The 16,345-nt window shown below is 40.9% G+C and overlaps 1 protein-coding gene across 1 annotated transcript in view; it reads left to right on the top strand.

Moving 5' to 3' along the window:
- Nucleotides 1-16,345, top strand: part of kcnh4b (potassium voltage-gated channel, subfamily H (eag-related), member 4b) — a 60,033-nt gene that overhangs the window by 15,017 nt on the left and 28,671 nt on the right. Inside the window, exons 2-5 of the mRNA XM_027017672.2 lie at nucleotides 2,887-3,120; nucleotides 5,284-5,415; nucleotides 5,881-6,011; nucleotides 15,753-15,993. Coding sequence (XP_026873473.2) covers nucleotides 2,887-3,120; nucleotides 5,284-5,415; nucleotides 5,881-6,011; nucleotides 15,753-15,993 — 738 coding nt within the window. The remainder of the gene's footprint in view (nucleotides 1-2,886; nucleotides 3,121-5,283; nucleotides 5,416-5,880; nucleotides 6,012-15,752; nucleotides 15,994-16,345) is intronic.

The raw sequence follows: 16,345 nt of genomic DNA, 5'->3' as shown, positions 1-16,345 counted from the left end.
TTTGAGTTCAACACATTCTATTCTGTATACCAGAACTGTAATGTAAGGCAATGTTGACGTTTGTCATTTTTAGGACAACCCAGCTGGTGTGAAATATGAGGTGTGAGTAGAAGGGTTGACAGTGAATTATCAAGACTTGAACACTTCTTGGCCAAGATAGAATCCACCTAAAATCAGTAAATGATGTAAGACCATATTGTAATTAAATTAAATAAGATATTCTATAGAAGATAAATCCATCAACACTGTGTCTGAAATAACAGCCTTGCTAAAATAACTGATGAAATGTGACATGAAGCTACAGGTAGCTATAGAGAATACACAAATAGTGCATTTCTTAAATCATTAAAACATAATAAGATCAATCAAAAAAGAATTGGGATGGCATGTACCTGTTTCAGATGACACATGAATATTGGCTCATCACGGTGTATTGGTTTTGATTGAAACAAGCAACCTCATGCTTCAGAGATTACAGATACTGGACTCAAAGAACACAGCAGATGAATACAGAAACACAGAATCCATTTCCAGTTATATTCCAGCACACTGCCTTTACAGCATCACTGCATCCATTACACTGGTGTTTCAGCCATTCCAGTGGTGCTATATCCATTATAGTGGTAATCTATTATTGTGGTCTTTTTTTTAAGAGAAAATAAATATACACAAGATATACAAATATTCACAAGATTACAAAGTACATATCATTACAACAAAGGTACTGGGTAATTGGCAATTAGTTCAGCGTGCACCAAACATGAACCAACAATGCCTGAGAGCTTTAATAATGTGGGCAATATAGAAGTTTAAAGTAGTATAGGTAGTATAAAATCTTTAGTTTTTGGTTTTACCTATTGTTCAGGAATTTAGGAGTCTAAATTAACATGGTTTTTAAAATGATCTGGAATTGGCATAGGCTCAAGTGAAATATGCCTCCATGTTTTAACCTTGTTGTTGTTCTCAGACAGTCTAATAAAACCCTTCTTCAGTAAAGATTTGAAGACTAGTGCCACTTCAAATGGTACAATACTTTTCAGTTCATTGTGCATTTTATCAAGGGGTGGGCCACAAGGAAACTACTACGTAGATGGTGATCTTTTACAAATTGCATTCACTGTTAAGTCTGCTAAGTCTAACTCTACCTCATTAAGCATTTTCATTATTTTATATAAATTGTATAAGTTTTTTCATTAAATTTCATAAAATTTTCTTTTATAGACCTCATACTGAAATCACTTTTATCAAACCTTGACTGAAGCTGCTCTCTAGTAATGTAACAGTGTTTGTAGTGTTTCATTGCATATTGGGATAAAGGAAGTCAATGTCTTCTAAAATATGAATGTTCAGGTTGTCTCTGCAGATGTATGCAATAGGTTTAGGGTTATTTTCAGGTTAGACTTATTGTCAGGTTAGGGTTAGGGTTATTGTTAGGTTAGGGTAAGGGTCATTGTCATGTTAGGGTTATGGTAATTGTCACATTAGGTTTAGGGTTATTGTCAGGTTAGGTTTAAGGTTATTGTCAGGTAATGATTAGGGTCATTGTCCCATTAGGGTTAGGGTTATTGTCAGGTTAGGATTAGGGTTATTGTTAGGTTAGGATTAGGGTTATTGTCAGGTTAGGGTTAGGGTTATTGTTAGGTTAGGATTAGGGTCATTGCCCCATTAGGTTTAGGGTTATTGTCAGGTTAGGATTAGGGTCATTGTTAGGTTAGGATTAGGGTTATTGTTAGGTTAGGATTAGGGTTATTGTCAGGTTAGGGTTATTGTTAGGTTAGGGTAAGGGTTATTGTCAGGTTAGGATTAGGGTCATTGTTAGGTTAGGATTAGGGTTATTGTCAGGTTAGAGTTAGGGTTATTGTTAGGTTAGGGTAAGGGTTATTGTTAGGTTAGGGTAAGGGTTATTGTCAGGTTAGGATTAGGGTCATTGTCACGTTAGGTTTAGAGTTATTGTCAGGTTAGGACTATTGTAAACCCTCATTGTTTCTGCATCTTGTATGAGTTGCGACAGTTATGCAGCAGCACCATTTATTCTGCTCATTCTGTGTGCATTGCCTGGGAGTTTCCAAAATTTTAAGATCAGCATTAATTAAATCAGAAAATTTTTAAGTGCATTTTTAGTGAATTTATACTCAAGTGGTATAGCAAAGGGAAAGTTACTCTCCTAATAGGCTTTCTTCTCCGTGCATTGTGCATGTCTCCTAAACTAATGAACGTAGTGCATTTATAAAAATTAATAATGCCACTTCTGATTGATAGAAGCATTTTACTCCAAACTGAATAGAAAGATGTTTCTGGGTCAGCCTTGTTTGATGGTTTAGTGTGACTCATTTCAACTCTAAAAGGAGATAATCAAACACTGATCACCAGACTCTCATGAGTACAGGCACTGTCCACAGTCCTGAAATATAGTCCCATGTATAGTACTTGCAGAACACAACCCAACCATCTTATAGATGCAGCAGATCAACGGTCTTATCCTGTTGGACTTGCCCATTTCCTATTGTGCACAGTCAAATATAGTACCTAATCTGCGAAAATGCTGAAAGACTTAAATATAGCACCTAATCTGGAAAAATGCTGAAATACATAATTACATTCAAGTTAAAATGATAGAATACAATATTTTTCTGCACTGAGTAAATGAAATCAGTGGGCGTATACTGCAAAAGATCTTCTAGGTTACAGGGCCCAGAGGGCCTGCAGACCTCCCAGACGGCAGTTCTACATTAGTGGAGTGAGCCTGCTACAGCTCTGCATGATAGCACATACGATCATTGTTGTTATTTAGAGTAGGGAACAAGCAAGAGCACATTATGAGATAGAATTATTCATATATCTCTCTATATCTTTCTCTCTCCCTCTCTCCCTCTCTCCCCATCTTAGACAGCAACTTCCTGCTGGGTAATGCCCAGGGTCACCGTGGTTACCCCATTGTCTACTGCTCAGATGGTTTCTGTGAGCTCACAGGCTTTGTGCGAACCGAGGTGATGCAGAAGAACTGCAGCTGCCGTTTCCTGTACGGGCCAGGGACGAGTGAGCAGGTGTCCCAGGCCATGGAGAAAGTCCTGGAGGGCAAAGAGGAGTACCAGGCTGAGGTCCAATTCTACAAGAAGAACGGTAAAAGAACACAAGGCTAGCACTGCTGCTACTACCCAAACAACAATTGCATAGGTCAGGATCGTCATACACTGCCAGCAGAGCTGTGCTAGTGTGTAAGACAATGGTGGTAAACTAGGGTTGAACCGACTCAAGCACAGTCATAAGGGGATCTGTGAGGAAGGGGGGATAGTCAGTACAGAGATGGAGAGAGAGCAAATGAGAGTCCGCAGTTATACTTTGTCTGAAGTAAAAGCTTGCCCATAGCAACCTGTACAACAGATTTTCATTCTAGCAGGTTTTGTATTTCTTTACTTGCAGGTACTTTCTGGTTTCTCCACTTATTTGACAGGGTTAGGGTTGGGATGGATCCTGGTAGTTCTTTTCCTGTTGATGACACCCAGTTCACTATGTAAATCATTTTTTCCCATAGCGATAATATGCCCACTGAGATAAACTTCAAAACAAGCAGTTTGCTTACACTGTATTCTTCATTCGGAGCACTTGGTACAACATTTCACATTTTTCAATCTTTCATGGAACTCTGGTCTTCTGAACAGAATTATGGGATTGCCTTCCCCAAGAATGCATGTGATGCAGCCTTCAAATGTACCTTAGAAGACAGCAGTCTTCTGTTGCCTGAAAGGGGAGCTTTAACTCAGCACTCAAACACTGCTGCAAATGCTGCCTACCAAGGCAACTGCCTCCTGTATGGAACAGAGCACTTGAACTAGTGCACATTTACACATAACATTTACATTTACGGCATTTCTTGAGAATAGTCACCAAGACATTTCTGAACTTCTCACCTCCTTTAAATATACTCCTTTTTGCAATTGAAAAATATTTTTGCTATATTTCTACATTTTGTACATTTTAAAATGAAATACTTTGACTGTAGTTTTGTATTCAGGCATTTGTAAGGACAATATTGCTCATATCAGAACAATACCAGCTTATTTAATGCGCTGCCATTTTCTTTATCTTTTTCTAAGTATTGTTCAAGTAACTATAGCCATCTCAACTCATAATGTGTACACAAACACACAGAAAGTAATGTTGAAAAGAAGTGAGATAAATCATACTTCACAATATCCTTAGTGATCAAGAAACATAATTTAAAAGTTGATTCCCTCTATATTGGAGAAACTGGTGAAAAGCTTAGGTAGATGGTATAATAGTTCTCTTAATGATAAAGTTTAGGCCCAGAGAAAAGATACGGTGAAGGCTATTGATAGTACTGATAAGTCCCTTTTGCCAGGTAATCTAACACTGTGGTGTCTTCAGTTTGGATTGTTGCCTCATATGAGGTGCCCACTGACAGTCTGTGAGAGGGTTATGAATAAGGCCATAGGGAAGTGGTTAGGTGTGCCTAGATAATATAGAGATGACCTCATTGAGCTCTAAAGATGTGTCAGTAAAAGCTGCTGCTCCAGTTGTAAAAGATAAAAGGAAGTGGAGTCCAATACAATCAGCTCAGAGAGCTCAGGAATAGACACAGAGATGCCAGGAACACAGAGATGCCAGGAGCACAGATGTCAGGAACACAGATGTCAGTAACACAGAGATGCCAGGAACACAGATATCAGGAACACAGAGATGTCAGGAACACAGAAATGCCAGGAACACAGAGATGCTGTAGGGAAGGTGCAAAATTTGAGGGGAGGGCTTGGGTCAGATGATCCATAGAAGGCATTCAAACAAAGCTGCTCTATCAGAGAGGAGTTGAATGATTACTAACTTTATTTGGGAGCAAGAAGAGGAAGGCAGACGTGCAACAGCGGCTGCTGGAGGGAAACAGGTCTGAAATGGGAAAATGTTGAGAAATGAAAGACAAGATGGTTAGACTTATGGGTGATGGACTTAGGCTGCATCAAATTTATCACTAGTCAGTGGATAGGTGAAGATATGGACTGTAAACCTTGTGGTAGAGTTGGTACACTGAGGCACATTTTATCAGTTTGCAAAATTAGTCTGTCAGAGGAAGTTAAATGTGGAGGCATAATCATGTGCTTAAGTCCTTTGCATGTTTAGTGTATAATAGAGGTTAATTCTCTTCCAGGCAAAAGTGGGAAGAGCTCTATTAGGTCAGTGAATGATGGGTAAAGTGTAAGTGGTGAGACACAAGTTAGCATTAGCACAAGATAGCATTAGATGTCATATGGGCTTTTCTTTTTTTTGCAGGAACCTCATTCTGGTGTCTGCTGGACATTGTTCCCATTAAGAATGAGAAAGGTGAGATGGTGCTGTTTCTCTTCTCATTCAAAGACATCAGCGACACGTATGGCAAGAACCACCACAGCAACCACAGAGATGGTAAGCAGAGATCCACCTATCCCCACTCACTCCACCCACAGCCACTCACTGCATTCCCCCCCACCCCCACTTATTCACTGACTTCACCCACCGCCATTCACTCCATTCACCCCATCCCCTCCACCCACCCCCACTCTCTCTATTCACACCACCCACTGCCCATTCACCCCACCCCCTCCACCCACCCCCACTCTCTCCATTCACACTACCCACGCCATTCACACTGTTCACACCACCCACTGCCCATTCACCCGCTACCACCACCCACCCCAATTCATTCCCATTGCCATCACCCACCCCATTCTAACCCAAACTGCCATTCAACCCTCTAACCCAGCCATCACTTGCTCCACTCTCCTAACTAACAACCTCACATAATACAAAATTGGTATTTGTGTAAATGGTTTAGAGTAGTCAAAAGCCATATTTTTATGTTGGAGTGTAAGCACTATTTGTTGTTGGTAGATTCCAAGAGGCACAGCAGGAAGAGTGGCAGCTCTCAGCTGACTGATGCACGGAGACACGGACACACTGTGCTATGCCATATCACCAGCCAGTTCTCCCGTGGGAGCAAGAATGAAGTCAACCTGGGCGGTGTGAGTACGCCACATTCCCCTTATACACTAGGGCCAGTGTGAGTAATCCAAGTTCCCCTGCCCCACTAAGAGCAACATAAGTACTTCAGTATGTAATCAAATAGTCATCAATGAAAAATTGAGATGGATCTATTGATATTATTAATCCTGTTCCATAAATATTTACCTGAACCTGTTTTTGCCCATCATTTAAAATTATGTAGAACACTACAGTGTGACATATGTTTACCTCTGCTCTGCATACAGTAATTTAGCAGATGTTCTTGTTGAAAACAGCTCACATTCTATTTGTGTTCCTCATCATTGCCATGATGATTTTGTGCCAGGCTCAAGGGCTGCGTGACTCAATATACTGTACAGTTGCTCATTGCTGGCTCAGACCGCTAGACCACACAGCTGTCATAGGACAGAGAAAAAATAATGATGTAAGACTACTTGCACAGTATTCTACTGTATTTCTGGTGCTACTATACATAGAAGATAAATGAAACTGGCAGGTGTATGAGAGCAGGTGTTAGTTTCTGGTGTTAGTTAGCAGGTGTTAGTTTCTCCATTGATGATCATGATTTTACAGTCAGCAGACTTGGTTTCTTCCAGACAGTGTTAATAATATTGACCATTGAAAAGTATGTTGTTATCACTGCTCGGCTTAATTCAAAGCAATATGAGAACAAAAGATACTCTTTAGTGTCCAAACTGAAAACTGCATCATATGTTAGAGTAGCGGAAGCTGTTGCTATGTGATTTGTCACAGTTGCTATGGCGTCATGGCAAGGGTAGTGGATGCCATATATGACTGAAGGCCAGAGCCGTCCAACTGCCTCTCTCATACCTTCCCATGGGCTGCCTCCCTCCTACCCTCACATGGGCTGCCTCTCTCATACGTTCACATGGGCTGTGATATTACAGCAGAAAGAACTGCCACCATTGGTTCACTATCCCAGCGTCTCTAGCAAATTGCAAAATCTGCTTTGGTTCATGTGAAGAATATTTTTCCTGCAACCATTTCTACTATAAGCCTCTTAATTACAGTACTTTTTATGAGGGTAGAAATGTTGAAATAACAGTCCAGCTACCTACAATCCTCTAGTATTCATGAGAGTAATGACTTTACTCTACTGAACTAAAACCAGCAGCCCAGGCAGGCGACCTATTGCACTCGAAAATTGCTGCATACACATCTGACTAGAACCAGCTTGTACACAACCTCTACTGGCCAGAACCAGCTTGTAGACAACATAGCCCAGTCTTGGGCCTTGCGCAAGGTGCTCCTGGAGGCGTAACTGGACAGTACAGCAAACCTGCTCTATCTGTAGGCAAGGAGAGCTACGCCTCCCTCTCGTCTGGCTGGTTCCCACTTCTGATCCCAACTGAAAACAGACGGTGCTCGACTCTTGCCTGGTGAAGCCTCCCGCCACCCACTTTGGGGCCAGCTCACAGTACTGCACGCCCAAATATTAAATTGTTATGTAGCACAAGATGTTACAGCACAGCGAGATGGCTAGAAGTGAAACTAGAACAGAATGTTGAAATCCTAAAGCTATTACACTAAAACATAAAGAACAAAATGATCTTCAACAGAAACATATAAATAAATATATATATATATATATATATATATATATATATATATATATATATATATATATATATATATATATATATATAAAACCAGCAGCCCAGGCATGCAAAAAGAAAGGAAGGGAGGTAAACACAAGTCTCCAAATGAAGTTAATGAAAATAACAAAAATGAAACCAAACATAGAAGTGTGCTAACTACAATAAAAGAAGCCAACATAACATTAAAGACCAACAAAATGGTCATGAAACTAAATAGGGCTTAACTAAGGCAAAACATCACAACCCAATAACCCGCAGGTGGTGAGGGTGATGGCACAGAACACACACCACATGACGGAGGCGTGGCAGAAGCAGAGACATAGTAAAATAGCCACATGCACAGCAACCGCCACACGAAGGCGACTACTGGCATGAAGAGGGGCCATGACAAATAAAAACACACGTAAAATATTTATGTATCATGCTGGAGAAATGTTCCATTTATTCCGACTGTCCACAGTCTGTCTTCAAAATGTCATTTTTACAAAATATCACTGTTATAAATCTCCCTCTTTCAAGTGAATAAAGACACAATCCAAGATACCAGGTGCCAAGGGCCACCCTCAGATTATCAGCACCTTCAGGATAAAAACACCCTCAGAGTAACAACACATTCGGAGTAACAAACACCCACCAACAAAAACAATCAATCTGAGAACCATCCAGATAAATTTTGTCATTATGTTACACTGCGAAAGAAGCATAACCAGCATGGTGAATAACACAAATTAACTCAAACTGCTGTTGGCTTTTATCCTAAAGAGAAACCCAGCCTGTGACTCTATACTCATGATATAAAATGTCATGCTGACAGAGCTCATTAAAAGTGTCTTGAAAAGGCTGCCTTGTGTGTGTGTGTGTGTGTGTGTGTGTATGCTGTGAGCTCTTCACCCTAGAGACACAAAGCACAAGGGACTTATGAAATGCTCAGAGATAACTAACAGCTATTCAGTCTGAGAGTTGTATTTTTTTTGTGTGTGTGTGTGTGTGTGTGTGTGTGTGTGCGTGCGTGCGTGCGTGTGTTCTTAGACAGCAGCAGAAAAGCAAGCAGAGAGGGAGAGAAACAGAAGGGAGAGAGAAACAGTGAGGATGGGAGACAAAGAGACAGAGAGAGAGAGAGGGTAGAAGAAAGACAAAAACATGGGGGAGAATAAGGGAAACATGGGGAGATGGATACATTATGTGAAAAGTAAAAAACTTGGGCAGCCAGATGGAGTGTGTGGAGTGGGGGCAGGGCTTTTGGGAATGGAGGTTTGCGTTTTCACACAAGAGCCCTGCTGAACACCAGAGAGAGGGTAACAATAGGAAAAAATGGAAGTTTAACAGGGTAACGGGGGAAATGGAACGGGCTAACAGGTAAAAGACATGCAGAGTTTAATTTAACAAATAAATGTTAGGGGTTTGGGTGAAACATAGGAACAAATCAGGACAACTCAAGACAACATGGCATAGAAGAAGTAATAAAATTCCTAAAGAAAAAAAACTATTCCTCTATAAGCCAAATATCTTCATTTTTTGGTGTCTTGACATTAACAATTGACCTAAATACTCTCATTTCTTGTATATGTCGTATGTATTCATCTTACAGAATTAATTTACAGAATTATTTCAATCTTCAATCTCCAAAATTAATTACATTTTCAAAAACCTTCAAAAACTCTTTGTTGAATTACCTTACAGGTACTATTTTGCCCTGAATATGCAGCCTAACTTTCATATTCAATAAAGCAAAATGGCAAAACTTACAAAATGTGCTCTTTTGCTTGTTTGAAAGATATACCTCCACAGGTCCTCTTACTGTTTAAGTTTTGCATGCACAAAACTTTATTCCTTTAGTAAATCATTGTCTTAGTAAATCAGGGTCTGAGCCTGATTCTAGTGAATCAGAATTCAGCTTCCAAATTCTGGCAGGGCTCAGTGGTGGGCCCAAATGAGCCTAAAGTAACCCAATCTCCCCACAATTTAACGGCTGCACATGTAATGGCAAACAAAAACAAACTACAAAATAAAAAAAGATTTGAACACAAAAAGGCATAGTAAATTTAAGTATTTTATTCACATATCAATTAAAATGGTTACAATAACAAAACCTTAGTTAGAAACTCAGCATTTGATTCTTAGGTATGGCTAATGCAAAAATCATTAGTAACAGCAGTTGTCGCCTGGTTTAACCAGGCCTATGTTGAATGTTGAGGAACACAGATGTAGTGGAGATGGCAGCCCCCTCTCTTGTGACTGCAATCAACCCTGAGGTAACTCACAACACCCCTCTTGGAAGATCTCCTTATAAAGATGCATTGGGAAACCTGCCTTTGTCCTCCTGCCCAACCGTACGCTCATCCCTCGAGCAACTCATGACAATTACCCCGAGAGGCCTCCATTATAAACACCAGAACCATTTTGACTCTACCCGGATGACACCTCAACCCCTTTATCAGGTTTTCAAAGCCAGAATTCCCAAATCGGCAAGACTTATTAAAAGTCCATGTTGTTGCACAACTACTGGATTTTACCCTTTCCCATGCAAGCACACACACACCCTCAACCTCCCCAGGCCTCTGGTAGATCTCACACACACACACACACAGACACACACACACACACACACACACACACACACACATCCTCAACCTCCCCAGGCCTCTGCTAGATCACACACACACACACACACACACACACACACACACACTCAACCTCCTAGGCCTCTGGTAGATCTCTCTCTCACACACACACACACACACACACACACACACACACACACACACACACACACACACACACACACACACACACACCCTCAACCTCCAGGCCTCTGGTAGCTCTCACACACACACACACACACACACACACACACATACCCTCAACCTCCCAGGCCTCTGGTAGATCTAACACACACACACATCCTCAACGTCCCAGGCCTCTGGAAGATCACACACACACTCTCACACACACACACACACACACACACACACACACACACATCCTCAACCTCCCCAGGCCTCTGGTAGAGCTCACACACACACACACACACACACACACACACACACACACACACACACACACACACACACACACACACACACCCTCAACCTCCCCAGGCCTCTACTAGATCACGGACACACTCACACATACACACACACTCAACCTCCCCAGGCCTCTCATAGATGGCCCTAGTGGGAGGAAAAAATATATGACCACCTACTGGAAGGGTGAGAGAGAGACTTTATATATTCCGCAATAACATTAAACCACAGACAGGTGAAGTGAATAACATTATTTATCCCATTAAAGTTGCAACTGTCAAGAGGTGGGAAATATTAGGCAGCAAAGAAACAGTTCTTGAAGTTGATGTGTTGGAAGTAGGAAAAATGGTCATGCGAAAGGATCTGGGTGACTTTAACTAGGCACGCATTGTGATATCTATATGAGTGGGTCAGAGCACCTCCAAAACCGCAGGTCTTATAAGATGTTCCTGGTATACTGTGGTTCATACCTACCAAAAGTGGTCCAAGGAAGGACAACCGATGAACTGGTGACAGGGTCATAGGTGCCCAGGCTCAGTGATGCCTGTGGGGAGTCAAGACTGGCCCATCTGGTCACAGAAGGGTTACTGTAGTACAAACTTCTGAAAAATGTTAATGCTATGATAGAATGGTGTCAGAACACACAGTGCATCACAGTTCGCTGCACATGGACTGCATAGACACAGACTGGTCAGAGTGCTCATGCTGACTCGTGTCCACCACTGAAAGTGCCTACAATGGACATGTGAGCATCAGAACTCGGTCATTGCGCCATTGAAGAAGGTGGTGTGGTCTGATGAATCACGTTTTATTTTACATCATGTGGACAGCTGGGTGCGTGTGCATCTTCTGCCTTGGGAAGTGCATTATGGGAAAAGGGTCAAGACAGTGTGATGTTCTGGCTAATGTTCTGTTGGGAGACCTTGGTCCTGGCATTAATGTGGATGTTACTTTGACACATACCACCGATGTACACATTACTGCAGACCAAGTTCGTGACAACAGTATTCTTTAATGGCAGGGGCCTCTTTCAGCAGGATAATGCACCCAGACACACTTTAAAAATACTTTGGGAATTATTTGAGGAATGTCAAAGAGTTCAAGGTGTTGACTTGGCCTCCAAATTCACCAGTCTGATCGAGCATCTGTGGGATGTGCTAGAAAAAGAAGTCTGATCCATGGAGGCCCCATCTCACAACTTACAGGATCTTCTGCTAATGTATTGGTGCCAGACACCACATGACACTTTCAGAGGTCTTGCTGTGTCCATACCTTGATTCACTTAACCCCCCTCAAGACAGGCCTGACAGCTGTTTGTTTGTCTTTCCCATTCTCTTTCTCTCTCTTTCTATTACAAAGTAGTTCCTCTTGCTTCCCTCACATTAATTTCATTGTTATTTTACTTTATTTACTTGGATCTGAAATTCCCATATTGTAACATTCCAAGCACGAACAGAGATGGCGTCCAGTGCAGTATGTTGATGTATAAAAGAGAACACACATAATACCAAAGAACAAGCAAAGGTCAGAATCCAAAAAGCAGTCAGCAAGGTAAACCAAACAGACAGAGAACAGGCAAAGAGGGTCATCCAATGATACATGCGAAGATCCAAAATACAGAAGAAACACACATGATAAACGGCTCAGAAAAGTAACACAAGTTGACAAGACTTCGTAAAGACTGAATACAAACACGGGGTTTAAATAAAAGACTAACAAGGACTAACGAGATACAGGTGAAGGTAATAACAGGTAATGGCACTAACTAGGGGGTGGAACCAAAAGAAACTAAAACAAGGGAACAAACATAGTAGAGTTGCCATGGGAACCGCGATGCCAGGGAGGGATGAACATGACACATATTAGGTTTTGGTTGTTATTAATTGCTAAGTCATGCCTTAAGCAATCGGCCCGCAGCTGAGACCCAAAAGTAATTCAGTTCTACTGGAACTGCTCATTTAAAATATGAATATGAATGCATATATTCCTTAATCAATACAGATATAAATATATATATATATTCCTTAATCTGTGTGCGTGTGTGTGTCTGTCCAGCATTATGCCCCTGCTATGTTGATCGTCCATGTCACAGCTGTTCGTAGTGATGTTCTTCGTTAACGCAAGTATTTAAACCCATATTCTGCTGACCCTGTGTATATCACATGTCACAAGTAAACACAAGTATCACTTAGTGTTGATAATCACTACACTGTTGCCGTTTGGTGTGTCTTGCTCTGTTCATCGCATTGTTGGTTTTGGTTTTGTCTGTCGTGTTAATAAAGACCCATTTCGTTACGGAGACTTGCATCCCACTCCCTCGGCACATCTCGTTAAATAATCAATACAGATGTGTGTATGTATGTGTACACACACATTTTATATATATATATATATATATTCCTTAATCAAAAAAATTATTAATGTATATAGACAACTGCATCTGCAGGAAATCTCAATATTCATTGTTCTGCATTCTTCCAATCCTCTCCTCCACCATAAACATCGTCTCCTTGGTGTGTGATATATGGGTGTGTATGATAGACTAGTGTGCAGCAGACTGACGTGTGTGAGGTAGCTTGTGTGAAGTAAATTGGTGGCGAGTATATTGGTGTGTATAATAAACTGGTTAAACTGGTATGTATATTGGCAGGTATAATAAGACTTGTGTAATTGTGCATGCACAATGAGTGGAGTGTTGGGGGGGTGAGAGGAGTGTTGGGGAGTGAGAAGTGTGTTGGGAAGTTGTAAAAAATTCAAGTTACAGTTTTACATAGGACCAGCACAGCATTCAGATAAACCTTTCTTAATATAGATATTATAATTAATAATAAATATTAATAACACACAATTAAATATTAGAATGTTATGGGTGTAACTGGGGTATTTTCTGTAAGGTGTATAAGCAATCCAATTCGTTCACACACAGTGGACAGTCTGGTAATGATTTTCAGAATATAGAGGTAATTTTGGCAAAAACAAATATAAAGAAAGGGAATTCTCTTCTGAGCTTGGTCACTCCTTGTTCTCATCTTTGATCCATCTTGGTCTCTCCATGCTTTAGACTCTGCTGTAAGCCATTTTGTCCCAAAGCCTTTGGCACTGGCCTGTTTTCTCATGCACATTTTCCCAGGGCTGCTCTGTCACAGATGGTCCCAAACAGGCCATATGAAGATGGCATTGGGACCCAGGCCCTCAGAGACGCTCACAAACGACGTTATGACCCAGGCCCTCAGACTCACCCACAGGTGGCGTTAGGACCTAGGCCCTCAGACTCACCCACACCTGCTCATTCAAAGCAGATTGGGGCCTGTTTCTGCAGCAGTTTTTATCAAAATCCTGACTGAATATCAGAAAAGTTATTGTCCAGTCCTGCAAAGTGACAGCCCTCCACAGTTAAGTGATCTACATGATGTGGAAAAACTGACCTCTGACCCTCTAGGGCCAGAGTTTGAGGATCATGTTTCATATTAGCTTCAGTGTTAGCTGGTGCTTCACTAATGACAGCACAAATGTCTCTGTAACTATGAAACAATTGGCAGCTAACATTAGAGGAAGATTACAGGAAGATTCTAACATGACTTTGAAAACAAGGGATAAATAATACATAAGTGTTTTAAACATAATGTTTGCTGCATCATTTCTGAGTGTGAAATTTACCTGAAAAAGGAGTCCAAAATGTGAAGGACAGGGTTGGCTGGGAATAAGAATCTAGGCAGCTGGTTTGAGTTTAAAATGCTATACCAGTTAAGAATTAGCTATAATGCCATTGTAACGACAATAAAGATGCAGACAAAACAAGATCCAGTAGCAAGAGGTTTTATTCTTTCACCTAGCGGGTAATAGTATTAGCTAATATTTTTAGCAGTGCTACGTGTTTCCAGTGCAGCCCAGGTGTGGTTGGACAGTGGCAAAGAAAGCAAAGAAATGCAATACATTTCTCCAGTGTCAGATGCCACTATCATCATTTACACAGGATTCTAATCATCACTTACCCATCCTGTCCAATTCACCTATCCAATCACCAACACCCATCCATTCCATCCAATCACCAACACCCATCCATTCCATCCAATTACCAACACCCATCCATTCCATCCAATCACCAACACCCATCCATTCCATCCAATCACCAACATCCCATGACAGTGGTAGCTCAGTGGTTAAGGTACTCTTCTAGTAATTAGAAGGTTGCCATTTCAAGCACCACTGCTGGCAAGTTCCCACTGTTTGGCCCCTGAGGAAGGCCCTTAACCCCTTGTCATAATTGTAACTCACTTTGGATAAAAAAACATCAGCTAAATAATGAAATGGAACATCCTCCCATCCATTCAGCAACATCCAACCATGCCATCCAATTACATTCTCACACTCCAGCCTCACTAATCTCTCCATAAAAGCTGCAGGACCCATGAGGAGTGTGACATCATTTAATGAGACTCCAGAAACCTCCAATTAATACTCCATTGCCCATAGACCTATATTCTGTCCTGCTTTTTTCAGGCTGAGTCATTGTGTTGAAAAAAATGGAGAGCTCACATTGTCACAAATCTTTGGGGCATTTTTATGTCCAACATGATAATGTCAGTTTGGAGCAGGTAATTGTGGAGTCCAGTGAAAATCAATGTTTCAGTCAGTGAAAGGAGAAGGCAAATGCACAACAGTGGGTGTGTATTTCCTTCTTAGTAAGTTGTCAACTAGAACATTCAAGCAGTACCTGTTAATGAACAATGCTAAAGTTGCCTTAGAAATTTTGAAATCCTGAATATCCTCCTCACCCACCTTATCCCACGCTGTAGTTTGAATAATTGATGTTCAGAAATGATAGGCTTGATGAATGCAGCTCCTGTGTGTACACACAGAGTGTTTCTCTGCTTTAATCATAAAATGAAATAAAGTGGATTCACTCTTACATTTTGTCTCTGGACGATTTGACATAACTCTGGTTTGAAATTATTTTAGCTGATAAGAAGAGTAGTTGTCCATATATTTTAGTTATTTTAGATCTCTGGACTTGGGGAAAAAAAAACATTCATTTAGGATGGTAACAATGTTAGCACCTCTGTAAGCATGTAAATTAGCTATTCTTGTCTTTCTACAGAACATGTTTGAGAAGCCATCCCTACCTGAGTACAAGGTGGCAGCAGTACAGAAGTCTCGCTTCATCCTGCTCCATTACAGTGTGTCTAAGGCATTGTGGGACTGGACAATCCTGTTGGCTACTTTTTATGTTGCCGTGACTGTGCCGTATAATGTGTGCTTCACACCATACGATGAGCTGGATACGGCAGCGAGAAGCACGATCGTTAGCGACATTGCAGTGGAAATGCTTTTCATACTGGGTGAGTTTACACTAGGCAAACACAATTGCCCATAGGCCAGGCTAACATAATCAACAACTGACTAGGCTAAAATAATCGCTCACTAACATAATTGCCCACAGAAACTGGGTTGGCAGGTTTATTTCCACTAACTTAATAAAACATGATGAAAATATGGCTACAGACAATATAAATATTACAATGTAACAAAGCTTAGCTGCAAAATATAACAGAAAAATTCGTTAGATGTAATATTAGGCATTTATTTATATAGATAAGATTCCTTTACTGATCCCCATGGGGAACATTTGGGTGATGCAGCAGCTCTAGTACAGAATAAATACAGTTAAGTACAGTTAAAATGGTTGAATAA

The sequence above is a fragment of the Electrophorus electricus genome, chromosome 14 (genome assembly GCF_013358815.1).
Source record: "Electrophorus electricus isolate fEleEle1 chromosome 14, fEleEle1.pri, whole genome shotgun sequence".
NCBI classification, from domain to species: domain Eukaryota; kingdom Metazoa; phylum Chordata; class Actinopteri; order Gymnotiformes; family Gymnotidae; genus Electrophorus; species Electrophorus electricus.
Note: the sequence above shows the minus strand (reverse complement) of the source record. Positions and strands in the feature narration are given on the sequence as shown.